The sequence below is a fragment of the Neodiprion virginianus genome, chromosome 3 (assembly GCF_021901495.1).
Source record: "Neodiprion virginianus isolate iyNeoVirg1 chromosome 3, iyNeoVirg1.1, whole genome shotgun sequence".
NCBI classification, from domain to species: Eukaryota; Metazoa; Arthropoda; class Insecta; order Hymenoptera; family Diprionidae; genus Neodiprion; species Neodiprion virginianus.
This window is the reverse complement of record NC_060879.1, coordinates 1,837,782-1,863,423: the sequence shown is the minus strand read 5'-3', so window position 1 is coordinate 1,863,423 and position 25,642 is coordinate 1,837,782. Positions and strand designations below refer to the sequence as shown.

Genomic DNA, 25,642 nt, shown 5'->3' with positions numbered 1-25,642 from the left:
TTTTCAATATTATACCATATTGTTTTTGATTGTATGATATATTTTTTTCCTTTTATTCTTTACGTTTTTTCTTTTTTTTTTGATCGTTTGATGGTTTTTACCTTGAAAATTGTAAAACGATTGATGATAACTGGACATTGTTGTGGTATTTTGTCTGTGTTTCCCTGCTGCGAGAACGTTGCTACTAACGGTGGAATTTTGGTAAAGAAATGCGGCTGCTGAAGAAGACGACGATGATGTGTAATTTGACGTTAATTCGTTCGTATGATAATTTCGATTTATTACAAACGGTGCCGCGGTGGATTTCGATCTCTCCTGAACGTCTGACCATTTCATTTTAATTAAATTATTATTATTATTATTATTATTATTATTATTATTATATTTATAATTTCAAAGAAGATCGAATCAGATATTAAGTGGGTTATTTTCAATTTTTTTTTTTTAATTCTGGTTTATTTTTTTTCCAAGTCTTTTTTGTTTCGTTCTAGTGATAAATTGTGAAAAATTATCGACGAATGAAAATGATAAATCGCGATTCTTTTCACCCTTAACGACGAGTCACTTTCACGAATCCTGCGTAAAGTTAATCAATTTTCAGATTATTTGACTATAACGGCGCTTTGTCGCGGCTGTCGTTCTACGTACAGCTGAGTGTGAAATAACAATAATTGAGAAAACTGGGATGCGGCTACTCGAATACACGAATGTATAAGATTTAATAATCTTTGAGCTTCGAAGTTCTCTCGGCCACAGTTATACATGGTCTTATCACTACCCGCTTAACATCGCAACCACGTGGATCAGTAATGGCGTCTAAAAACTTGCACGTTGTTGTATTATAGGGTTCAAATGTCAAATCATCCGGTTATAACGTTTCTATCTTATAAATTACTTTCGTACACTTGATTGTATACGCAAACACACACACACATATATATATATTTGAGGCATTCCGACGCCAAACCGACCCAAGTATGACCCCCTCACCCCATCGGCGATTTTATTTATTTTTAAGTATGGTGCGGAGTGTGTAAAAAAAAAATATACATTTCGCAAGGCATGCACGATTTTCGCGTTTTTATTTTCTTCTGCGGGAGCTGCAAAAAGAAAAAAAAAAAGAAAATAACGAACTCTGAAATGTAATTTTTAAAAGAGAAAATCAGATGACGAAAGGTGAATTGTCACCGAATAGAATGGCTACTAATCATTGACAGTTTAAGAAATCTTTTTTCTTATTTTGTATCAAGATATTATTGCGTTTCTTTTACTCTTAAGAATATCGAACAACGTAACGCTGAATAAAAATAAGAGTACATCGCGTTATTCCCGAGTTTGATTTTACCGGCGTACACACGAAAGTCAACTCGGTAAAATATTAATAAAGAAAAAAAAAAAAAGTTTGTTTTACCTTCTTGGTACGCAATAGTCTAATCTTTTGCAGAGTTTGAAATTTTTTTGATCACGGGTCTGATTTTTATTGCATATATCTTTTTAATTATTTGTTTCGCCTTTAGCTTCGAAACGAAAAGCTCGTTCACTTCTATCGTTGTATCACAAAATTTTCGTTTCTTAACGAAGAATTCGTGAGAAAAAATTTAATGCCTATCGATCAGGATCATTCTTTCGAAAATTGTGTTTTTCTTTTTTTTTGGTGTTTTTGGGAACAGTGAAAATCAAACCTGTAGTTGAATAAAATCTAAAACTCAGTGAAAGATTATTTTCTTGTACACTTTATACCCTGATTGAAAAATACATTGTATTCGCAAAATCGATGTACATATATTAATTACGAGCGAAATTATAACATCCGCTACAAGATTGTCGTCCTAGTTACTTTTTGCGAAGCAAATTGCTGTCTCTCAATTCAGCAACATCGATACTGTTTTTATTTTAATTTATTTTGCAACTTCAACGGGCGTGAAAATAAAACGACAAAAAAATAAAGAAAAATATTTACTACGGTTTAAACGGAATGTAATACATAATTATACTTTTATCTGAATACGTATTGAATTTTTATATTTTTTCAATCGTTTAGGTTTCGGATTTTTTTTTATTTTCCGTTTCTGTTATCCCTGATTGGCATTTTACACAGATTTATTATACACAAATGATCGTGGGAAGTAGGTAGACGTCGATGTCTCTTCCCCCCCTCCCCCCCCCCCCCCCGCCCTTCAATCTCTTTCAATCCCTCTCTCGACGTCGATTTAATAATTTAATCGACTACCATACACAATAAACAGGCGTTGCTTTTGCTGTTGCAATGCCAGTGAGTTGTCGGTTAATTATTGAACAGTAAGATTAATGATCTCGTTGACAATTTATAATATACGTAGGTATGTATAAAAATGACGACGACGATGCTTGATGCGTCACTGCGTTACACGTTCTTGCGTGGGGGAAAAATTCTTTGCAAACTATCGAAATGACAAGTGTCTGCAAATTTTTACAAGTATTCAAACAGCTGTGTGTATAATTATATGTAATAAAATATAATTCGCGAAATTTCTGAACATTGCGCAGAGTTTGAAAAAAATGTTGGCAAATTTTTAGTTCTCGTTTTATCACCTTTTGTTTTTTAACTGCGCGTGGAATTTACATTTATCTTATGTTTGGATTTCATTTTTTTCGAAAATCTTGTCACGTGTAGAAAAAAAAAACAAATAAATAAATAAAAATAGAAAACAATGTAAAATGTCATTACACAGGTATTTGAGATTAATAATTTGACGTTAAAGGATATGCAACTACGTAAATACATAAATACGCAAAGATTCGTGTGCTCGTGTCAACGTAAATGTTCACGTACGAGTTGCCGGATATGCGTAAGAGGACCGAGAGTGTTTGATCGTTAAACGCGTGCCTGCGAGTCGAAAGGAAGTCGGCAATTTCAGGGACTGACTCGTCTTCTTTTGTACAACGTTGGTCACGTCTACTTTACAGATTATACCTACGTACGACTTGTGCAACGCGTTTATACACGCGTACGCGTCTCTTACGTTCATTACTTACACTTACTTGACAACTTGCTTAATTTCTTAGATGCTAAGTTGCTTCCTACGTCGAGTCATCACCCATTCTTCCATACATTCCAATATTGCACGCTTATACGCACGTATATGTATATATATATATATATATACATATGTATGAATTTTTTGAGATTCACAAATTGATTCGCGAATCTTTTTTTTTAGCAGTTGAAAATTTCTACTACTATGCTTGCATTGCGTATAATATTTGAGTACATATTGGTACATCAGTTATCCAGCAGTAGCATCAACGGCAAATAGCAAGTAGCAAAATGCGACATAGATCGCGTGGGTTTAAAAGACTAGGATGTATGTATGTATGTATGTATGTATGTATGTATGTATGTATGTATGTATGTATGTATGTATGTATGTATGTATATATATATATGCATACTCTACATTGTACGTTATGGCTTTTTGCGTATAACGTGCATGCATTGGTACATTAGAGAGAGAGAGAGAGAGAGAGACGCACCCGCAGATATATGCATACATATGTGTATACATATATCGTGTGGCGCTCATTGTTAGTCATGATCAGGAAATTGTCGATTGACCTCCGCGTGTTGTTAGTACACTGCATACCTATAATATATATATATATATATATACACGTATAAGTGTATGTTACGACGACGCTATTCTGACTATTGCGCATCATTTATTATTATTATTATTATTATTATTATTATTATTATTATTATAATATTGCATATTTATTTATCGTCAGGGTTTCTATTCGTTGTTAAAATAATACCGTATAACAATTGTCGAAGATCGATGGATGAGCGTGATTATACTTCGGTTGAATTATATATATGAGAAAGTTTTTTTTTTTTTTTTTTTCACAATCGTGATGCATATTTTTCGAAAGTTGAAGAGGGAGAGAGAGAGTGATCAATTATAACAGATGGTGAATAAAGAAGGGAGATGAGAGTAAAAGTATTTGTATTATACATTGATAATACTTACTGTCTTTTTTTACCAATTTATGTTCGATATGTTCACCGATTTGTTGAATGTTATCGACCGAACGACGTTTCAATGAATTTTCTTGCAGTACGATCTGTTGTCTCTGATGATGATGATGATTACGATTGTTGTTGTTGTTGTTGCTGTTTGGGTGGGAGGATACGTTGTTGTCGTTATTCACGTGCCGCTGTTGTTGTTGCAACGGTCCAGATTGTTGATGAAATTCACGGGGCGACGAACTGCTCGAACGAATTATTATCAATCCGGATCCGGCGGTTGGATCCGCCGTCGGTGATGATGACGATGCTGACGATGACGACGACGACGACGACGACGACGACGATGTTGCGACCCCGGCTGCTGTCACTGTTGCTGATACTGTTTGTTCGGATGGAATTGGTGAATAACTTGGCGATTCGGTTTTATCCTCCCAATTTATCATAGCCGGACTGTTGTAACCATTAGATCGTTGAAGTCCCGTCTGTACGGTGGGAAAAATAAAATGATTAGATAATGAAAAGATGATTATCAATTCGTTGCTTACGAATTATCATTGAAATTGATGTTTTTTTGCAACATTGTGACGCGTATAATGGTGTAAAGAATATTAAGGTCACGTAACAGTCCTACCCTTACCGACCGAGTAAACTCACCCTTTATAACATATGAACGGAAAGGGTTAAAATTTTTACGTTTAATAGCTGTTTATAATAGTTACGTAAATTATAATAATTGATGCAGAGCGACGAACCATTGAAATTTGAACACCTTTCCGATCATTTGTTTATTTAATAGAGGAAGAAGAAGATGTGAGTTTGCTCGGTCGGTATGGGTGCTACGTGTCCTTAAATTGTGAATGTAAAATAATTTGGAAATCTATACGACTTGAACGTTGTTTTTGATTGAATTTGATATCAAGAGGTATTTTTTATTTATTTTTTTTTAATTATTTTTTTTTTCTATTACCTGCTGTACGGTGATCGTTCCGGCTATACTTTCGTGATTCGGTGATTGTAGATCATGATCTTCGTCGTACGGTGGCGATGATGAATTTTCGAGCCACATCTCGTCGTTAAGTGTACCAACGCCACCGTCCAGAATCAGGTGTAACTCCATTCGAATGATTTGGCGTTTCGTTTTTCCCGATTCGTTTGTTTTTTTTTTTTTTTTTCCCTGTCCCCCCCCTTCTCTTGACGCTCTGCGGATTTACTAATTCTTTCGAATTTTTTTCAACGAATCTTTGATGTTTTATTTCCCACTCTCTCTCACTCTCTCTCTCTCTCTCTCTCTCTCTCTCTCACTTGTCTCTCTTCCTTATTTCTTGTTGCAAGTTGAAGAACGAGACGGGGAGAAACGACGAGGAAAAATAAATTTTTAAAACTATAAGCACTTTGCGACGTTTTTTCAAAAAATTATTCAAACGGTCAAGCGATTTTTGGTGAACGGTTTGTGAAATTGATTAGTTTCGGTGGGAATTTAAATTTTTTACAACGCTTTTTCATCAGGGTTTAACAATTTTTTTAACAAAATTTTAGATTTGTGATGATTACGTACGGTTTTCTATTCTTCCTCTTTGTATCGCTTTTTAATATCGTATTAATAAATTATGGAAAATTTTCATACTTTTCAATGGTCGCGTAAATTGAGGATTGTTTTTTTTTTTTGTTTTGTTTTTTCTTTTCTTTTTTTTTTATTTTCAAGCAATTCTTGCTCGGTATTTTTTCATCTATCGCCGACGTCGCTTGATATTCGATTTTATCTTCTCCTTGCCGTATGGAAATCTTTCTCTCTATCGATCAATTCTATACACGCTTTTACTTTGTCTCTTTTTGTTATTACTAGTTTCAGCTTTACTTTGTTTTTTTTTTCCACTAAATAAGCAGCCTGCGCTTTAAAATTATTCCGCACGCTCTAAGGCTCTACTTCTTTCTTTTATCTTCTTTCTCCTTATCTTTCTCTTCTACACCAATATGTACTCGGGTTTCTTTCTATAAAGGATCTTTTTTTTTCTACCTACGCGCAGTATGAACTTTATTGTTTCTGCTTGTGTATGTTTGCGTGTGTATGACGTGACTATTTGTGAGTTAGTGTGTTTCGCGCTACAATTTCTTTTTCTTCTTCTATTTCTTCTTCTTTTTCTTCTTCTTCTTCTTTTGCTGCTATCTATTTTCTTTTTTTTTTTATTTCTTCTAACCTTTGATTTCGCAAAACGTCCTTAGAACATTACGAAGAAACTGTTGTACAACTTTTTGATACCCGTTGTTTCGCGTTGACGGTGGGTTTCTAGCAGTGCGCAGCCCCGCGATGTCGAGGCCAGGAAACGGGCAAAAACGCTGAACACGTCCTCGAAAACCATCGCAACACCCAGGCTTCTTCGCATTTTCATGCTAGAAATTCGAGTTGTTGTTGATATCAATATTATCAATACCGATTTACTTATCTGACCTAGTATTTTCCCTTTTTTTCTTTCGACGAGTCTGGTTTTTTTCTTAAAAACACTTCTAGTTTTTAGGTTTTTTATAAGTTCGTCTATTCTTCACTGTTCTTGAAAAATTGATTTCTTTTTTTATGTTTTTATCCGGTTCGCGTTTTATCACAATTAATTATAAACGTATTCAAACCTTTCGATTTCGGCGATAGGGTAATAATAATAATAATAATTATTGTCGTTATTCACTACAGTTGAATATAATTTCACTCTTATGCTATTGATGTGAATGTTAATTTATTTTTTTACTTTTCCCCAAAGGCATGAAAAAAAAAAGTTTTATCCGTGTTGTTTCGTTTTGTTTTTTTTTTCAAATATTCTTCCGTTATACGTTCACTCCTTTTAGCGTGTACGACGTTGTTCTCCTCTTCTTTATTTCCGGGCAGGATTTCGTCTTCTCGTTACGGTTTCCCGACGATCGAGCTTTTCCTCGAAAACTTGCGAAAAATTTTCTACTTCTCTATTTATCTCTCTCCTCTCTCAATTGTTTTTTTTTTCCGCTGGGTTTTTCTATTTTTTCAATCTCCTTCTTTTTTCGATCTTTGCGTTTTCACTTGTTTAACAATTATCGTCTGGATACTTTATCAAGGCAGGGATTACACGCTGTATCTATTTTGGCAAAATTATCTACATATGCATAAGTATATATACGATTTACTATATGGCTCACACACAAGAGAGTGTCTGGATCACTTGAGGCCTTCGCCTTTCTCCTGTCACCACATTTTCAAAATTTTCAGCTCCATGGCGATTGGAAAATGATGAATTTAGTTTTTCAGCTAGAACGCGGATTGCACAACGCGCTTTTCAGCCTTTTTTCCTGCTGTTTATAAATTCCCTCTGAATTCTGACGGTGAAATTTTTGCTCCACGCTTCGCGGTCGCACTTTGCCAGGCAAACCGAACGGAATGAATAAAAGAACGGCTAAATATTTAATTTATTTAAATAGATATAAATATGTTTATATTTCCAAAGTGATATTCACTTCTTCATCGCCTCTTCACACGAGTCGGGTTTTTTCTTTCTTTTATTTTTATCCTTCGATCCTATCCGATTTATTTCCAATCGTTGTTACATTCTCTCCTTACTCGACGTCTCTTAACGTCGTGCGTGCGTGAAACGAATTTCAATCCCGAAATAATACGTGGAAGTTTTTTTTTTTTTTTTTTTTTTCAAAATTTACTTTTTACAACAACTATTTAATACAAGTTAATCTTTCTCGTTCTCTCTTTCTCCCTCTCTCTTTCTCTCTCTCTTTCTTTCTCTCTCTGTGTGTAAACCGGCAACACGACGATGCAAAAGGAGGAGGAGGACGACGACGATGTACTAGATCAGAGACGGAATATGATGAGAGAGTCGCTCGGGAATCTCTTGCCGCGCAGCATCGGCTACTTTTACCGTCGACCAATCGGCGTTATTCTCCTTTCGACGGCTCGTCCAATCGGGCAACTCCTTTCGAAAATCCAATCCGCGGCGACGGCTCACGGAGTTTGCTACGCTTGCTTGCTATCTGACTCTTATTTTTTCAATTTATATCACTTAGCGTTAATGCCTAAAACGACGGACGACGACGACGACGACGATGACGATGGCAGCACAGCGAGACGAGAAATAAGACGTGTCTAATTTGTATTTATTACAATATTATACGTGTATGTATGCATATGTATATATGCGTGTATGTATTAATTTGTTACGACGCTAATTTTTTTTTTTTTTTTTTTTCATGCGTTCAAAAATGTTTTTAACGTGAATTTAATTGCACTCGCGCGTGTGACAACAATATTGAAAATATTCGAGGAACTCGCGGATTTTTACGTCGATTGAGAAAATATTGTCGTTTTATTTATTAATTTTTTTTTTTTTTTTATTAGAAACTTCTCCTTTTTCTTTTACTCTTTGATCAAATTTTGTTTGCCACTTTATCGTACTTCCTCGATTTTGGTTTATCTATTCTTTTTTTTTTTCCTTTCCTTTTTCACATCAGCGAGACGAGTAGCGAGCCGCACGTTTGTCAATCAACGAATGACACAGAAACTTATATATGTATTATATATATATGTATGTATGCGAAGGTATAATAATACGCGTTATTACACTGCAGAGATAACTTATCTCTCTAAATTAGCGACGATTTTTTTTTATCCATTTGTCGTTTATACAACCCAGTCTCTTTATAAATTTGTGCGAATTTTTATTCTTATTACTATTATTATTGTGTTTTTTTTACGTCTTTTTCTCCTTCACGAGAAGCGAAGTGAGGAGAAAAAAAAATGCAATCTTGAAATCTCGTCTTGTGTACAGTCTCACTAAGATGGGACGAGTCACTACTGATTCTCTTTGTTTCACGACGACGGTAGCAATTGTTCTGTTCTTTCTTACGTTTTTTCCTTCTTCTCTTCGTCTTCTTCTTCTTGTCCTTTGATTGTGCTCCCTTAACGACGCAATGTGCACGCTGAAACATAAGAGGGGGGGAAAAAAAAAAGAAAAAAAAAAGAAAGAAATTTTGGGTGATTAAATGTGAGAATAAAAACGATACGAGGACAATAAAATTTAATATAACTCTAATTAAGAATTATTAATTATATTTTATTGTTAATTGGAGCAGTTCATAGATTTTTTACTTTCTAGGAAAAGTGAGGGAGTAATGAGAATTGACGTATTTATAGAGAACATAGAAATCGATGGAGAACGTTTTTTCGAACATAGGGTGTGTCGTTTATTATGATTATTATTTGCTTAGTTTTGGGTTTTTTTTTTTTTTTTTTTTTTTTTTTACTAAGAGCGTATAATGATTTTGAAAAATTCCACGAGATCGTTATTGCTTATTCTCTTTGCCGCATACGCGGGCAGACGATGCGATGGCTATAGTCGTATGAAACGTATGGGACGTTGCGTGCCGCATGGCGGGTACGTTAAATATTTTGCAGATTGATGTCAATTCGACGGGTCAGTGATTACGGAACGCTAACCACTCTTCTGTACTCCTTATAAATATGCCAAAATGCTCCCCAGCGTGGCAAGAAGAATCAGACGAATGCGAACGTCGGAGAGAGAGAATGTGTGAGTGTAATGGAAACGAAAAACTACGTTGAAAATTAGAAATAAAAAGCGAAGGAAATACGATGTGTGGAAAAATGGGGGATTGAAACACAAATCAAAACTTATTTTGCGTTATTATTGATTGTTGAGGTTATTCAACATATTCACACGTTTCGCGATTATTGTTGGTAAGAAATGTGATCGCGGTGAAAAAAAAAAAGAATTAACAAGCCCTTAAAAATACACGAGACGGCGTTGTTTTTTTTGTTTGTGTCGCAAAATTAGTTTACGCGCGTTATTGAAAATATGATGTGAATTTATACTTTTTTACACTTTGTTGAGGAGGAAATTAACGAAATGCTATTAAATGTTCGACCGAGTTCTTGGATTGAGGGAACGTTGAGAAAAATGACGAAATCTTAACATCAACTTTAGGCAGGTTTATACGTGAGAATTAACAAGATATTTGCGTGACAATTAAAGAGGTATTTCTGTCGTTTCTATTATACGATTGAATATTATTATGCTTGTGGGAATGTTGGGTGTATATAGATGTGTACGTATATATATTGTTCATAAACAAGGCGTGAGGAAATTTTCTTAGAAACATTTAATTGTCCAGTTAATTAATCTCGCAATATACATTTAACAAGGACAATAGCATGGCGTATAGTATTATATTTAGGTAGGCAGAAGAAGATTGATAAAAAAATGATAATAATAATACTAACAACGATCGTTAAATAATTGTATCAGGTAAATGCATAATGATTAGGCAGCAACAATTAAACAGATCACATCTTGATCACGTACGCGTGTATTCATATGTATAATTATGCAGGTGAAATGATGATAATAATGATAATAGTAACAATAATAACAATCACTATAACAACGGTCAATCGTCATTTGACGGAACGTTTTTCAATATCGGCGCAAACTTGACGGCATTCGTTTTCCAAAATACCGGACCAAACTTGATAACGATGATTAAGCCCGTTCGTCGTGTGAAGCATAGCCTTGCTCCCTAGTACCCCGTGACCCTCGGCCTTGACACCATAAAATATTTTCGCTGCCCTCGAGTGGAGGAGGGCCATCGCGCAAAGAGCGCAAGGTTCGCGGACCATGAATATCCAGTAATTTGTGCAAAGGTAGGGTCCTGTTTTATCGGCTTCCGGTTGAAGCGGCTCCGCGGCAGGTAGTTTAACGTCATCGAGCTCCGGGGGATACCGATATGCCGTCGAGGCGCTGCGGTCGAATTTCCGCTTGCCGCCGGTGGCGCCGCCGTCTTCTTCTCTTACCGAATCCTCAGCTATCGAAGAAGATTTTCTTCCAATCCAGGCACCGCCGCCCTGGCTTTTAGCCACCAGGTCAATCGCCAACATGGCCGCGTGCCAGAGCGGATGCTCGTTTATACGGGCGGCTGCCAGAGCCACCGATTCTCCGGTCAACGGATCGACGATCAACGCGCTTCCGGCGCAGTCGGTATTACCGACCGAGGATCGACGGGCCGCTTCAATCGCGGCCAGCATTAAAAGTTCCATTCGACTCAGTTGGTAATCGTTGAATATTTCACCGGATATTATAGCCTCGGTTCCTGGATCTGGGTGGAAATTTAACGGCCATATTTTACTGCAAACTTCGGCCTGACGTCGCGTTCGCGCAGCTCTAGCGGGGACTTTGATAATCTCGAAATTTTCCTCCAGTAACGACACGTCGAAACCCTTTGATTGCAAATCGTTTCGCATAACGGTTGGCGATCGGGTCGTGTTTCGATTTTCTTCCGTTATTGAAGAAGGGGGTTTTTCAGCATCTTTGGTCACGGTTTCTGGTTGGTTTTTAACCTTGTTCTCCAACACTTTGCCAATTGAATGGGTCTCTGTTAAATTCTTGACGTTTAATGTCGTGTGATGGAGTTGGGAAGGTTTTACATGCACTGGTTCCAAAAGTAGACGGAAACCGTTGCAACGTTTCAAATGACCGAAACCAGGCGATGACGACGATATTTGCTTTATTGCTTTCGACGTTGTACGTTTGTCTTTTAATATTCCTACGTAGACAGTTTCTAGGGGTATTTCTTCGGTTAACGATAGTCCCAGTACCGCTTGCGGTCGCCAAGAACGATTACGCTTTTTCGTTGGACTCGTTAATGAGCTTGACGATGATTTGTAACGATGTTGATGGTGCTGATGGTGATGATCCTGATCGTCGTTGTTCGTTTTTGCTGATTTTGGCTCCCGCGACGTCATACCAACGATGATGATAATGACGACGACGACGATGATGATGATGATGATGATGACGATGATGACGATCTTCTTGCATCCGATATTTCCCTGAAAATATCTTCAATTCACTTTTACGTATTGCGGATGATGACATTTGTGGCATTTTTTTGTTTGTTCGTTTGTTCTTCTTTTCTTGTCTTGAATAAAAAATGCGTTGAATTTATTTATTCAGGCGTGAAATTGTCAATTGATACATTGAGAATGAAGAATTAATTAATTTTAATTCTTGATTGATTCGACGAGGAAATTTAGTTTTCTTCGACTTGAGAAAGCAATTATTACCTGACCATTTTAGAAGGGAGAATAATTGATGATTGAAAAAAATCACTCATTACTTTTACGAAGAATATATAAATCACTGATTTTATCAAAATTGAGGAGATTTTTATTTAATTCTGTGTAATCACTACGGCAACATGAAATTATTTTTACAATTTCGTAGAAGTAACGAATAATAACATTTCTCTCGAGACGAATAAACTTGCAAGTAGAATAGAACCGAATTATTCTATTGTAGAATTTTATGAAAAATCATGTGTTTATGAGCGGTTTTGAGAAATATTTACCTCGCTCTATCATACTATACATTGACAATAGACATTTTTATTATTAGAATAGCGGAGGAAAAAGATAAATTGAAATGCAACTGCTGTGCTTATCGGAATTATTATATCGATATAGTTATGCATAGAAAATGGACGTAGTGATAATTCTTGAGAGTGCCTGCACGCGTTGGTATACATACATATATATATATATATATATATACACACACACACACACATATATATAGACATATGTGCACAATGTACGTATATTGTGCTCTTGAGCATCGTCTAACCGAGGTGGAGCGCAATTACGTTTAACTAACGCAAATGATACGACCATGGCCTGACTTGACAGCAATTTATAATTTGCCCCTTCGCAGGCATCGCAACATCTCGCAAATCGTCGCGCGAATAAAGACGATTTCCAGCCCCCGCAACGTTCTGCGAATATATAATATGCCTTCTGGATACAAAGACGCGCGTCTTGCTGTCTCGCACGGAAAAAAACAACAACGACGATAATAAATATGATAATAATAATGATAATCATAAGAAACGTTCAATTTGCTGTACAATTCGAGCACGTCTTTTTTTCGGTGCTTCTTTTTGATCATTTCTTTTTTTCTCTCTCTTCATTCAATTCTGATTATTGGAATTAATCTTCGATTTTAGCATACGAAACAAAAGAGAAAAAAAGAAGAGGAATGGTTAGTAATTTGGAAAAAAACTCGCTGAAGTGAAAGTAAATTCATTTCTTTCCCTCGCGTTCTTTTCGCAGAGACGAAATGAAGGCATATAATTTATATATGTATTTTATTTGTCGAACATATGCGGGAGTACATGATATTTAGATTGAAATTTCTTTATCGCGTATAAATAAATCGTTCATTATCACAGCTGATTCGTTTATTCGAATAAATTGGAACAGACAAAAATGCAGCACGCATCATCGATGATCTTCTGCAGAGTTCAAGTTCGTGTGTGTATACATATATTGTTACATTGTTATGTTACATCCCAATTTTCAAATTGTCATACGTATGTAAGTACATAGGTTACATCGTACCGCGGATGTAGTTTATATCAGTTCAGCATGAGATTTTGTATGTATAGGTATACGTATACACACGTATAATATAACTTTTGTATATATATTATATACACACTTGGAATCAGTTGCGTTATACAATCTGACAGTAATCACGAGATAACAATGTACGATTGTAGTCGGAACGTTTCGTTTTCACGTATATACGACCAAGCCTATATAATCATTCTCTCTGGTTTTTTACGACGCGTTAATAATAATCATAATAATAGTAATAATACGTTTAAGCTCCGATTTTGAAACATATAGCGCGATAGCGCGACGCAAGTAATCGTTGTTGTTGTATTAATTCTTGCATATTGTATTGTCGCTGAGTTGATTACATTAAGGTATTTAAAAAGAAAAAAAAAATAATGTTAAAAATCTAACGGAGTATTAAAATTTGTTAATTTTTTTTTTTACGAAACGCGCGCTTCGTTCAACTGTTGCTCCGTGGCGTTTGAATATAGGCGGGAAAAGTGGCGAGGATGACGTGATAAAGCGTCGCGTAATGGCCGTCTCTCCGTCTAGTACTATACCTATACGGGTAGGGAATTTATCGAGCTTACGTAACTCGTGGCGAATGGGATCAAGTTTGTTACACTGCGTGCAGTTGGTTATGTTGTGTGTACCGCAATCGCTTTACGCACGAACATATGCGAGATGAGTATGTGTAGGTTTTGTGGTCGTTGGCGTTCGATGTTCCTATAATCCAGTATGAGATTCGATTTAGAAAAGAGATAATAAATATATGGGAAAATTAATAATACGGGAAGTTTGGTGTGTATGAATAATTGTGAATTAGGGTGAATTGGTCGGTTATATCGTATCAGGATGAAAAAATAATTGGGGAAATCGATGTGAAATTGTGACGGAAATCTGATGATTTTATACTGTATAGATTTTTATGCATAATTTTGCTGATTGTAGATGAATATTGTTTGTTTGTTTAACAATCGAAAATCAATCTAGCATTTACCGAGTTCAATAATCCAGATATAAACGGCTTTTGTTTATTGTAACGGATTATACGCAAATGGATCATCATCATCATCATCGTCATTATCGTCATGGTCATTGTAATAATTATCAGTATCACAACGTATACCTTATTGTAAACAATACCGTTTCAAGAAATTGGATTCATATTAATTATAGGTGCGAAGATGAAATTTTTATCTATTTGCAACGTGTTGGGTTTATATTATTGTTGTCAGTGGGATGTTGGATATTATTTTATGGCTAGAGAATTGAAATGAAAACACGTACTGTTGAATGTTTTTGACTTCCTTCCTGCACGAGTCGAGTTTCTTGCAATTTGTTTGTCCGGTCTTGAGGTTGTCTTTGCGTTGTCGTTGTGTTGTTGTTGTTGTTGTTGTTGTTTCTTCTTCTTTTTCTTCTTTTTTCTATTGTTATTATTATTTCTTTTTCTACAATTCTTTTACTGTTGCTAGCGTAATTGAGCACGAGCGTATGTTGCTGAGTTTTTACACGTACTTGTATACGTATTATATTCAATGATAGAGGGACATGTATGTATCAACACACATGTGACGAATAATTATTTTCCGAATTATGTGCAAACGTGTTGCAGAGATGAAGATGAACGTTTCACCGTCAAACCGTCAACCTGAAACGCACCAGGTACTTTGGTTATATCGACTGAGAGATACTGTTTTAACGTGGTTTCAACGCGAAAACGTTCAAACACGGGTCATTCGAGTCTCTGGTAGATGGTCGTCTCCCGGCACGCAACGCGCAAACGGGCTATGACTAACTTGGCACGTTTGCAACGTGCCGCGAACTCTGACGGGAAAACCGATAGTCGATAAGACGTCTAACTATTCCGACGAGTCAGAGCTAACTCGAGATGAGGCATTATTTAATTGCGATAGCATTGCGATTAAGATTAGTTAACGTGTTTATTGTTTTGCGTAAAAGTTTGGTTTCAAATGCGGGTAGATTGATTAGTTTGTTCGTACGAATATGGATTTTATTACGGTATACATGTGGCCTGTGTGATATTACAGTTGAAGATTGGAAAACATTTTGGAATAATTTCATCGACTAGGATATTGGAACGAATGGAGGATTGTGTGATGTTTGAATAGAAATATATAATTGTATAATAAATGGGGTCACTTTCATGGGATTTGAGCGACGAATTGTCACGTTCATCGTGGAGCGAACAGTTAAAGACGTTGGGGTTATATTATTGTTGACGACATGCGGAAGACGTTTGGAAAACGATTCGTCGATGTTTGAATTTGAGTGACAATTGAAACTATTTTGTAGGGATTATTAATTGAGTGAAATTCGCGTAGGATTCGAAATATTTTGTGTAGGCTAACGCTGCGTCGTACAAGTACTGGAATTCCTTCTGAAAGTAAAAACATGAATAGTATAGGGATCAAATGGAACTCCGGTTTGGAATTGTTTTTACGGAAATTGAATTGAAGTTCTTATCGCAGAGTAGTTGCTTTATATCACACTTACGTCGGATCGGACAAACTCAGGTCTGGACCTGCGAACAGTTCGAACGGCGGAAATAACGTCGCATACTCGTTCGACTGCCATTCGTTGGAGGAGGAAACTCATCGCCAGGTAAAGGCCACAGCCGGTAATGCCGTCTCTGAAACGCGGGGCGTGAAATTAGCGGAGGTCAGAGAATTTGGAAGACTCTGTCGAGCATCGATCGAACGTTACCCACTGGCAGAGAACCAAGGTCTGCCCTTTGTCGCGCTTGATAGTTTCCGACGTTCTCCAAATCGAGAGCAACGTGGCGGGTGCCGGTGGCTTTTCGTTTTCATCGCTTTCCCAGCCGACGCAAGTGAGTATCGTCAAGGCACGAGGACTCGATTCTTCCTGAACGGAGACGGTGTCAAAAGACGGGTTTTTGAAAAAAAGGATCCATTCGTTTTGTCATTTACCACATTTCGTCGTCTATGGACTTACCGCCAACGTGTCGGTTACCAGGAGCTCGAGTTTCACGTAAGATTGGTCGACGAACCGCGTTTTCGTTTCCACTCGTATGTCCGGAGCGAATCCGGCTGTCATCTTAGTGGGTATTATGTCGCAGTGAATCTGTTGAGCACATTTTGGTAGTACGATTATTGAAGCGAAGAATCGGTTGGACCTAGGTGAAAGCTGCGTTGCTTCGAATTCTGTATTGTTGATGTCTGAATTACATGCAAGATCATTCGTTCGTCGACCTTTCACGCGAAAATTCAAAACAACTGAACCAAAGTTGTCACTTTACTTGTTTCTAGGCTGAAACTTGATCGTCTTATTCTATTTTTCATTGAGATTTAGGCAGACTCTTTGAAAAAGACAGTCTGAAAAGTCAATACAGCACTCGCAGTAAAATTTATGCGTATTACTCACGGAGTTCTTGGGATCTGCAGGCTGCAATACGATAACTAGTTTCACACCATCCTCGATAATGAAACGCCAGAATTCCGAGAGGGTGAGGGGCGAAGGTAACGGGGATGCCAGGTATTCCCTTTTCATACCGAGGCCGTCGACGCTGACTGCGTTTGTGTAATTGCACGGATTTTTCAACTCCAAATACAAGCCGTTTTCGTTCCCTTTTCGATTTTCTGTAATTCGTAAGGTTATCACCAAGATTCTCTATGATTCTCATGCAGGGCTTTGAATGATTTGTTAATTTGAAATATTCCGACCTGCCGTCAACTCGTTAGAAGTCGAAGGTTCGGATTCATCGCCGAAGAAGAGTGCCTGCTCCTGCCATTCGGAGTCATCGAGCCTGTGGACACAGGTACAATCTTATCACGGAACGGCCGAATTTCTCGACGTGTATCGACACGAAAGCTTTCGAGTTCGCTCACCGTTTCACGTCGGCCGGCAACCTTTTTTTCATTTCCTCCACACGCCGCGAAAAGGCGTCGTTGCATTCCACGGACGTCGACGGTTCCGAAATACTTTCCGCAAGAACGACGTGAGCCAGGTTGTATTGCTGCTGAGTGCTCACCATCATCGCGCGGCTCTTCCGCATCCGTTGAGTGACCCCGGCTACGTCGATCATCTGCGAGAACGGTCTTGATTCATTGCTCCCGAAGAGTTACAACGCTGTCGTGGATTATTTTATTACTCACGTTCACAACGGCCGCTTCGCGGATGCAAATGTCGCACAACATGACAACGCCAGTGCGACCGTCTCCGGTGGAGCAGTGAACCAGGACTGGTCCGTTACCGGGCGGTGTTTTCATCAGTTTTTTCAAATACTGGACCAGGGGTTGCGGGTCTTTCGGCACTCCCTGACTCGGCCATCCCGTGTAGTGAAGGTGCGTCACCTGTTACAAGAGTTGAAGATTAATGGGATCGCTTCGATCGATGCTCGGTACGCGGGAAAAATCGCAAGAAAATTGATCAACTGTACCGAACACTACGATAAAGGCACGAGGAGTGCGGAAGAACGGAAAGTGGCGTACAATCCCGAATCCATTTCAATTCATCGCCTTACCTTTCGCGTATTCCTTTCGTGGATGAGGTTGAAGGTTCTGAAAGTATAATTCGCGTACACTTGGTGCTCTATGTTCGCAACAACGACATCGCCGTATTCTGTCTTGGTCCTCACGTCTGGCCAGTACTGCTCACACATCCTCTGCAACGTTTAACGAAGTTTCAGAGAATTCTCTTCATTTCAATAAGAGATTGTAATATCTCTGAACCGAATCTTCTTTTCTACCTTATCGCCTTCCACAACGTTCGTCAGCATGCATATCACCCTCACATCGTTTTGCCAAATCATTCTCCAGAAATCGTTGACCGTATTCGGCATCGGTCCCTGTGCCGCGATGTAGGCCCTCTTGCCGTATCCCTGTTCGGGTGAATACCAGTTTTCGTGAATAAATATCGCATGCTACGGCGGTTGTACCACGTTATTAAGAATCAACGGTACGTCGAAATGCTTTTACCTGAATGTGACTGGCGTTGATGTAATCGGAGTAAGGATCCTCGAGGATTCGGTTGAGGACAACTCGCGTCTCGTCATCTGTAAATGTGATTACAAGCAGTAAGAAAGAAATCCTAACGATTTTTTGAAAAACTCAGAGTTGATCCATTGCGGAAAATGCAGTTATTCATCTTCAAACCGTTAAATCTCTGTTCAAGCAGCATTGACATTACATACATGGTATTTGGTTCACGCATCTGTTCTTTGGCATGTTTTCAGGTAACTTTCCGTACTCGCACCTTTTCGTTGTCCCCTTAGGAAGCTTCTGTTGTGCAGAAATCGTATTGAAGGTTAACAGATGTGTAGTTTTTCGACAAATTTGGCAGATGCGGAGAAATATGATGATCCGGTTTCACGCAGTCAAGGCCTACCATTTTGATAATACCAATTTCTTACCGTAAATTGCGAATGCAGTCCTCCACTGGTAGCCATGTATTTGGCGTACTCTTGGAAGTGCGGTACGCTTATGTAGTTTGAAAGCAGCTCACTCGGTACAGCGTACTCGTGCATCACATCATCTCTCTCTGAAATGTCGGACGGATCTGATGATTCCTCCAGACTATGGAAAGTCATCGAGACATTCGTACTTGTCGTTTCTTTCATTGGCGGTACGATGTACTCACCGCAGTTGTCCACGGATGAGAGTTTCTTCTGATTTCTGTATAATTAAGTTCATTTATTCTACAAATAAGAAGCCCAAATGGCACAGTTACTTGGTGAACTTGTCTAAGAGATGACGATGCTTTAAATTTGTTGGTACATAGTTTGAACGCTTATTCGATTTGAAAAATTTTCGACTTCGCTGCATCGCATTTTATGGAAGTATGCAGGTTCAGCATCCGTCTGCTAAACGTGATATGGTCCAGTATGAACACGTGATTTCAAAACGTAATCAGCAAAGCAAGTTCTTTGTTTGGGTGAAATATTGGATATTGTCGCCGGAGAAATAATATTCACTAATAGTCACAGATTGTTGATGAACTCTATATACTCTTTTCGCGACCCCCGTTGACCACGCTTGGTGTCGTCTTCCGAGATTAAAATCTGTATTACACCTGCCGTGCTGATTACATTGGGCTGATCAAACACTGCCACGGAAATGTTGGCATGAAGCACTTGCTTACCGGTAATAAGCAAACAGCAGTAACGGAAGAATCGCTATGATTGGAAAAATAATGACGTAAAGTAAATATTGTTTCCAAGGACGTCGTTCAGGAACAGCAGCTTGAAAATCCGAGGAATTTTTTTTCGAGATGAACAACTGTACTGCATTTTCCATACTGCTTATGTTGCGCTGATTGAACGCTACCAAGGAAATGTTGTAGCTCCCTGATTTTGACAGGTAGAACTCCGTGGTGTACTCTTTGCGATTCGGCTCGACAGAAATTTCCCTGACAATGGGAATTTGGTGGGTTAATTTATCAAGTTGACGTCGATCCAGAGGACTAACGCGGACGGCGAATCGCGTGATTTTCGCGCCACTCGATAACGGCTGCTTCCATTTCAGGCTCACGTTACCGCGATCTTGCGTCACCGTGAAATTCACTCGCCAACTGAGATCTGGGGACACGAAGGATGGTTCAATTTATTACATTTGTTAACCTCGCGGTTAACTTTTATCTTATGAATAGGTAAACTGGTTTTCATTACAGAAATCATACGAGGCTACTTTAATGTAATCAGAAAATAATCCTTTCGCGTGGTTACGTAAACTAACTTGATTTGCACGATTCTTCCAGCGAGAAGGTGATATTACTCCGGATATCAAATCGATCAAGCCTCTTGCCCGTCGCGTGAATCTGTGAATGAATTGTATTTAGCGTCAAATAATGATAATCTATCGATAAGGGCATTTTACTCTAACTGAGTGCAATTTGTCTTTACGTGTGTCGACGCACGCACCGTTATGTTGACCTTAGCGTTCGAAGGTAGGGATACATCTTTTAAGCATGTGTGATCATCCCACAAATCACAGATCTGTTCTTTCGTATTACCAAAAGTCATATTTTTGGGGAGCTCGTTTCCTTCGGCGATGAACACTTCGTAGGATTCGATTCGGTCGTAAAGAAGGACTGACGGAATAAATCGCAAGGAGATGGTGCTTCTGTCGCAGTCGGCATCGTACGCTTCCAATTCTGTCACACCTTGAACATACCAACTCGTTAATGTAGTTTGCGTTGCGCAGAGTTATCAAACTGTTCGAATGACGTGTAAGTTTTCGAGACGGTAAATTTCATTGGCAGAAGGCTACGGCATCCGAGTTTCAAATTCGCTCGGTCCTCACCACGTGGGGTCGTCCAGGTGAGGTTCACATAGTTCGTATCATTTTCCATCCCACTCTGAGACCTTATCACGTAAGCACGGACATTGTACTTTACACCGGGAATCAAATCGATCGAGCTTAAGTCGAGGTTCCTAGTGGTCGTTTCGTGGTAATGTGTTAAGCGCCGCATGACGTCACCGACAAATTCAAATTTTATTCTTGTCCAATAGATATAGCTCGTGATTGTAGTACAATCCTCAGGCCAATCCCACCGAAGAAACCTTCCTCCTTCTTCAATTCGGAGGTTGTGAACTACTGTCGTAGGTATCCCTGTACAAATCAGCATAAGTTGTTGAAAAGAAGGGTTTTACATATGCTGCCGAATTTGTTAGACATGCACAAATTTTTGGTACCCACGAGTTTCATTCGTTTGAAAGTTATACTGCTTTGGTGGTCCCTTTGCACTTCCGTTGTACGCGAACACGGTTGCAACGTACGAAGCGTGGGGATGCAAGCCATCGAAGAAGGCTTTTGGCTGGTTCACGGTTCGTTTCATCGGCTGCTGTTCAGGAGTCTCGCGACCGGTTTCATAGCAACCAAGCAGTACATTTACCTGATTACGTAAACATAAGGAGGTTGATAAGAAACGTGCAGTAGGTTATTCCGTGATTCGAATGTTGCCACTTTCAGAGCGTCTGAGATGCGCTGAAGATGAGCAAAGAGACTACAACTTTGACTGAGATTTTGGTAAGCTGATGAAACGCGGTACCTTGAGATAAACAGCATACTTCACGATGGTGGCATCTATATTTTTGGGGGGTTTCCATTCCAGCGTGACGCCAGTGGCGGATAGATATGTGTGAATCAGTTCCTGAACTTCCATTAGTGCGTTACCTAATGAAACATCAACCAGTCACAATCACTTTAGGAAATCTTAGAATCCGTACTCGTGTATCTTTCAGATAATTTTTACTATTACGGGTGCACGAATTCAGTTTAATTATATGGTTGTGTCCTCGATCAAAATACTTTCTGTCTTGGTTTGTACGTTTTCCATACTTGAATCGGGAGTGTTTTATAGGTTTTTTGGATAACCGCGATACATGGTAGATATTTCGATACACGGTTATCATATAATTTATTCAAAGAGGGGCAGTGAATAATTGGGATTCGAGTAATACCACAGCTTCAAGAATTCTTACTTAGATAGTTATAAATTTTATACATCATTTTTGGGTCCAAGTTGGGGTACACTAATTGGTCGAAGAACTGTCTTTGCTAACTGTTCGATTTGAGTTTTTCTATTCGTTGCTTGATCTGCCTATTTTTACTATTTGGTATTGAATTCAAACGAAGTCCTTTGTACGTACATTCGGTAAAGACAGGAGTAACCAGAGAGTGGTAAATTCGGTATTAGACATGGGCTACAATGAAATTTCTAGTCACCGAAACGGATCTCAAAAATGGATGACAGTTGATTATCCTAACTGATTTTCAAAAAGTCAAGTAACGTGTCACAATATTGCGATGACGAACTTGTACTCAACAATAACATTGTTGTACATGTGCTGATTCAAGTTGTTTCAATGTTCGCAGCCGTTGCTTCCACGACGTGACATCTGCTAAATTTATATCGGACTACCGGAAACTGTTTTTGCGCGTACACTGAAAGTCAAGGAGATGACGCGAATGATGAATCAATGGCACTAGATTGAACGTATGATGAAATATCACATGTGTGGTTCGTCGAACTATTCGAAACTCGATGGATTGAAACCAAACCGTTTTTCTTACTTTCCTCCATATCCTTACCACTTCTCTTATCGCGGGACCTGCATTTGCAGGTTCTGCATTTCCGATGGCAATCGTCCCCGTGATGCACGGCGGAGCATTCTGTGAAAATGATTTTCTTATAATCGACCTCAACTTCGAATCGGTTGTACTCACCGATCGTTCCGCGGCATTCCCTACTCGACGATAAATCGATCACTTCAATTTCAGTGTAAGATAATTTTTGGCACTTGATCCTGGGCCAGGAATCCGATTTCTCTCGACGTATCGTTATTGTTGATTCTCTTGTGCCTGACAACAAGTACAAATTGTTTACACGCAAGAAAGCAAATAGGCAGTGCAAAAATCTAGAAAAGGGTATCTGTCTCTGTGTCAAACGAAATTTAGGCTTACCGCGCGGCTGGCACGTGCGGAAGTCATCAATCGCCCACTGACCGTATCCATCGCCATTCTTCAGAGCAGTTGAAATTTTTAACCACACGAGTCTTCGACCTACACTTTGTCGGTTCACCTGGACTTTGAACGGCCGCCAGGTGATCAGCTCGTTGTTCAGAGATTTTTCATCCCCAGAAATGTATTTTAACAACGTCTCTCGGCCTGCGGTATCCACTAGGTTGACGTTTAGCTTACATTCGGAACAAAGACCGACGTGCATTTCGACGCATAATGTCCCATTATGTCGAATAAATTCTGATGTCAATATTACTGAGCCAGATTTCCTTGTCAGGAGATATTTATCTAACGTCAATAATCAAACGTTGTAGCATCAGTTTGGCTTATTTTTTCCTCTCTACTTAACAAGTGATGTCGCATACTCACAGGAGTGAAATCTAATCCGTGCATCTAAGCCTTCGACCCATACGTTGGATATTTGTTGACGATGCCGGAGAGTTCCCTTCAGGATAACGTGGCTATTGTTAAAAACCTCGACCAGGCTCCTTTCCTTGATCCATCTTACCGCGAATGTTCGCCATTCGTATGGGTCGAGACTGTTCGCGTGACTTGCCTGCAAATCGAATCAAATCGAATCGTATGGGTAATGAAATATCGAATTATTGCAGTTTGACCGGGGTGAGATGTAACAATTCGGAAATCAGAAGGGATAACTGTTGCACCAAGTAGAAGAAAATAGTACGATATTAATCGGTTATCGACGCCGTACCGCGTCGTAATCGATGATATTCCTCCAGGCGTCCTTCGGCGTGAGTTCGCTACATCCAGATGCTCGGTTCGTGCAGGTCGCAACAGAAATTCGTGAACTGTCAATCTTGATCCGAACGCATGGACTTTCCGTCGATCGATTTCTTGCACACAACAATACATTCACCTCTTGTGATCCTCGAGCTGATAGGATAACGGTGCCAGAAGATTTATTCGCTCTCCCAACGTACCGATATTGAAGTTCGTTTGAAATATTCCCGAAGTAGAATTCCTTCAAGCCTGCGAACATTCGTGTTCGGTCTGAGAACATTACGGTGACTCAGAGCTCAGATGGCCGTTCCACCTTACGAGGAAACCGCAAGATTTTTCGTAAGAGATTCTCCGAACAGATCTATGTAGCATATTACCAGACAAAATGGAAAAAGTAAAAATCAAAAAACAGCAGAATTGTTCGCACTTACCTTCCCATCGATAGTCAAAAATGGGACCCATGGGATGAATCATGGAGTCGACTTCGTGCCAGCCGTTGCGATCTTTCCATCGAGCTACGCACGCTTTCGAATCCCAAAGTGCACATCCGGGGATATTTTCTGGCACAGCTTTCCTAGGCTGAAAGTCTGTAGAGAGACGTGAGATTTATCACGAATAATCATTTCCGTACTTTGTCAGCGAGGTCGCAGATTACGTAGCGTCCAGTTTAACTACGCGATAATCGGGCTCGTTCGCGACGAAGTTAGTTGCCATCGAAACGATTATCGTTGATACTTTGAACTTACCAGTGAAACTTCCTCGCTGGCTGTTCCAAATCAAAGCAGCGTCGTCGCTTTCTGACACGCAAGTCAGATTTCTTGTAAGACCGTCGTCTTCCGGAGGGTGAAGCCTCACGATCAATTCTCCGACACTCTGCGCGACGATCAACGCAAGCAAAAATACAATTCCGGGAAAACTCGTTGATCGAACGACCATTTTCGAAATCTTTTATCTGTATCTTATAACTACTCGATTGCATTCCCACCGTTGAATAATGGATCGATGAATATTTCTCCCGTTCACCCTCGGTACTTGAAACGCTGTGGTTTCCCTCACTTCGACATTTTCCGTTTACTCTGTAATTTTTCGTTGACCAATAGAAATGCTTTTATTTCGAGCTCTAAAACTTGACGCGTTAATCTTCAAGAAAGTTTCACAGCGATTAATGTTTAGCAACTGAATCGCGACGAGGAAAAGCAGCGACGCATCATGTTCCGTATTTTGGTCTGTGGTTGTCGTGTTTGCGTTTACCAACATCCACATCCTTTGTTATTCATCCGTTTGCGCCGTTTTTGGACAGTCAGTGTCGTTATATTAATATAATACGCATAATACTATGCGTCAGACGTTCCATGCAACTCCCTGTCGAGAAATTCAGAATACGACTTTTTCTTACAAGCATGGTTTTTGGATTCAAGTATTCAAAATTCAAAGTTAGTAAAGGTTCTCAATGAAATGGTAAATTGAGAAAAAAATCCATTCCAACAGATGCTCAAAATGATATCCGTTCAATTCAGTACACTTTTCAAGACGCTTCAGAAAAGATGCATAACATTGTCGTAAATGTTCCTGTTCGACGTGTCGAAAATATCGGCGGACCGGTACATTGGCTTGCTAGGTCGCCAGATCTTCGGATTACCTGATATTAATTTGAAGATATTTTGAAAAATTAATGTCGTTGGAAGAATAATTTAAAATGAAGGTTTTCAATTTATTTTATCGTGTCAAATCCAACATTGTGAACAAAAGTACACGTTCTCACATAAAGAAACAATTAAAAGTGCGAAAGCACCGTCTATTGCCCCCTTCGAAGCATGAAACTTTGATATGAATCATTTTTCTCTCAAATGTGTTGTCTACAAGATATTTTCCTGTGTCTACGTAAATGGGACATTTGCATACATACAAATCCGGCAATACCACAATTTTCCTGTGTCTCGAATGTGCTTCGTCGATGAA

General features: G+C 38.9%; 3 protein-coding genes across 7 annotated transcripts in view; all 3 read right to left on the bottom strand.

Annotated features, from left to right (window-relative positions):
- The window catches only part of LOC124300846 (transcription factor CP2-like protein 1), a 29,504-nt gene extending 23,281 nt beyond the window's left edge, over positions 1–6,223 (bottom strand). For 3 of the 4 annotated variants that reach the window (XR_006907344.1, XM_046755270.1, XM_046755271.1), the window contains exons 1-2: positions 4,977–6,223; positions 4,011–4,491 (exon numbers count right to left, since the gene is read on the bottom strand). Coding sequence is in view for 3 of the 4 variants with exons in the window: in XM_046755270.1 (XP_046611226.1) it covers positions 4,011–4,491; positions 4,977–5,126 (631 nt within the window). In the remaining variant the exon portion in view is untranslated. Of the gene's footprint in view, positions 1–101; positions 294–4,010; positions 4,492–4,976 lie in introns of those variants that run through there. The other variant, XM_046755272.1, reaches the window with a different exon arrangement.
- Positions 6,224–6,466: 243 nt separating this feature from the next.
- On the bottom strand, positions 6,467–15,195 carry LOC124300847 (probable inactive tRNA-specific adenosine deaminase-like protein 3). 2 transcript variants are annotated; one of them, XR_006907345.1, is made up of 2 exons: positions 14,733–15,195; positions 6,467–8,953 (listed from the first exon to the last, which is right to left on the bottom strand). XR_006907345.1 is itself a non-coding variant. In XM_046755273.1 (2 exons), the coding sequence occupies exon 2, from the start codon at positions 11,787–11,789 to the stop codon at positions 10,446–10,448; it is 1,344 nt and encodes a 447-aa protein (XP_046611229.1). In that variant the 5' UTR covers positions 11,790–11,876; positions 14,733–15,195; the 3' UTR covers positions 10,136–10,445. The 2 variants fall into 2 exon arrangements, 1 of the variants encoding a protein (XP_046611229.1); XM_046755273.1 differs by lacking the exon at positions 6,467–8,953 and adding an exon at positions 10,136–11,876.
- A 293-nt stretch (positions 15,196–15,488) lies between these two features.
- Positions 15,489–25,642, bottom strand: part of LOC124300940 (uncharacterized) — a 35,248-nt gene continuing 25,094 nt past the window's right edge. The window contains exons 30-54 of the mRNA XM_046755445.1: positions 24,430–24,556; positions 24,115–24,270; positions 23,655–23,932; positions 23,312–23,498; positions 22,886–23,230; positions 22,496–22,783; positions 21,471–21,595; positions 21,119–21,314; positions 20,723–21,031; positions 20,341–20,582; positions 20,156–20,237; positions 19,563–19,998; positions 18,835–19,096; positions 18,616–18,703; positions 18,401–18,477; positions 18,172–18,303; positions 17,947–18,087; positions 17,579–17,776; positions 17,312–17,508; positions 17,147–17,229; positions 16,848–17,062; positions 16,419–16,547; positions 16,174–16,328; positions 15,960–16,095; positions 15,489–15,843 (exon numbers count right to left, since the gene is read on the bottom strand). Coding sequence (XP_046611401.1) covers positions 15,748–15,843; positions 15,960–16,095; positions 16,174–16,328; positions 16,419–16,547; positions 16,848–17,062; positions 17,147–17,229; positions 17,312–17,508; positions 17,579–17,776; positions 17,947–18,087; positions 18,172–18,303; positions 18,401–18,477; positions 18,616–18,703; positions 18,835–19,096; positions 19,563–19,998; positions 20,156–20,237; positions 20,341–20,582; positions 20,723–21,031; positions 21,119–21,314; positions 21,471–21,595; positions 22,496–22,783; positions 22,886–23,230; positions 23,312–23,498; positions 23,655–23,932; positions 24,115–24,270; positions 24,430–24,556 — 4,680 coding nt within the window. The 3' untranslated portion in view covers positions 15,489–15,747. The remainder of the gene's footprint in view (positions 15,844–15,959; positions 16,096–16,173; positions 16,329–16,418; positions 16,548–16,847; positions 17,063–17,146; positions 17,230–17,311; positions 17,509–17,578; positions 17,777–17,946; positions 18,088–18,171; positions 18,304–18,400; positions 18,478–18,615; positions 18,704–18,834; positions 19,097–19,562; positions 19,999–20,155; positions 20,238–20,340; positions 20,583–20,722; positions 21,032–21,118; positions 21,315–21,470; positions 21,596–22,495; positions 22,784–22,885; positions 23,231–23,311; positions 23,499–23,654; positions 23,933–24,114; positions 24,271–24,429; positions 24,557–25,642) is intronic.

What these genes read in the sequence shown, in the direction of transcription:
- LOC124300847 (XM_046755273.1), bottom strand. Translation starts at nt 11,789, where the DNA reads ATGACGTCGCGGGAGCCAAAATCAGCAAAAACGAACAACGACGATCAG.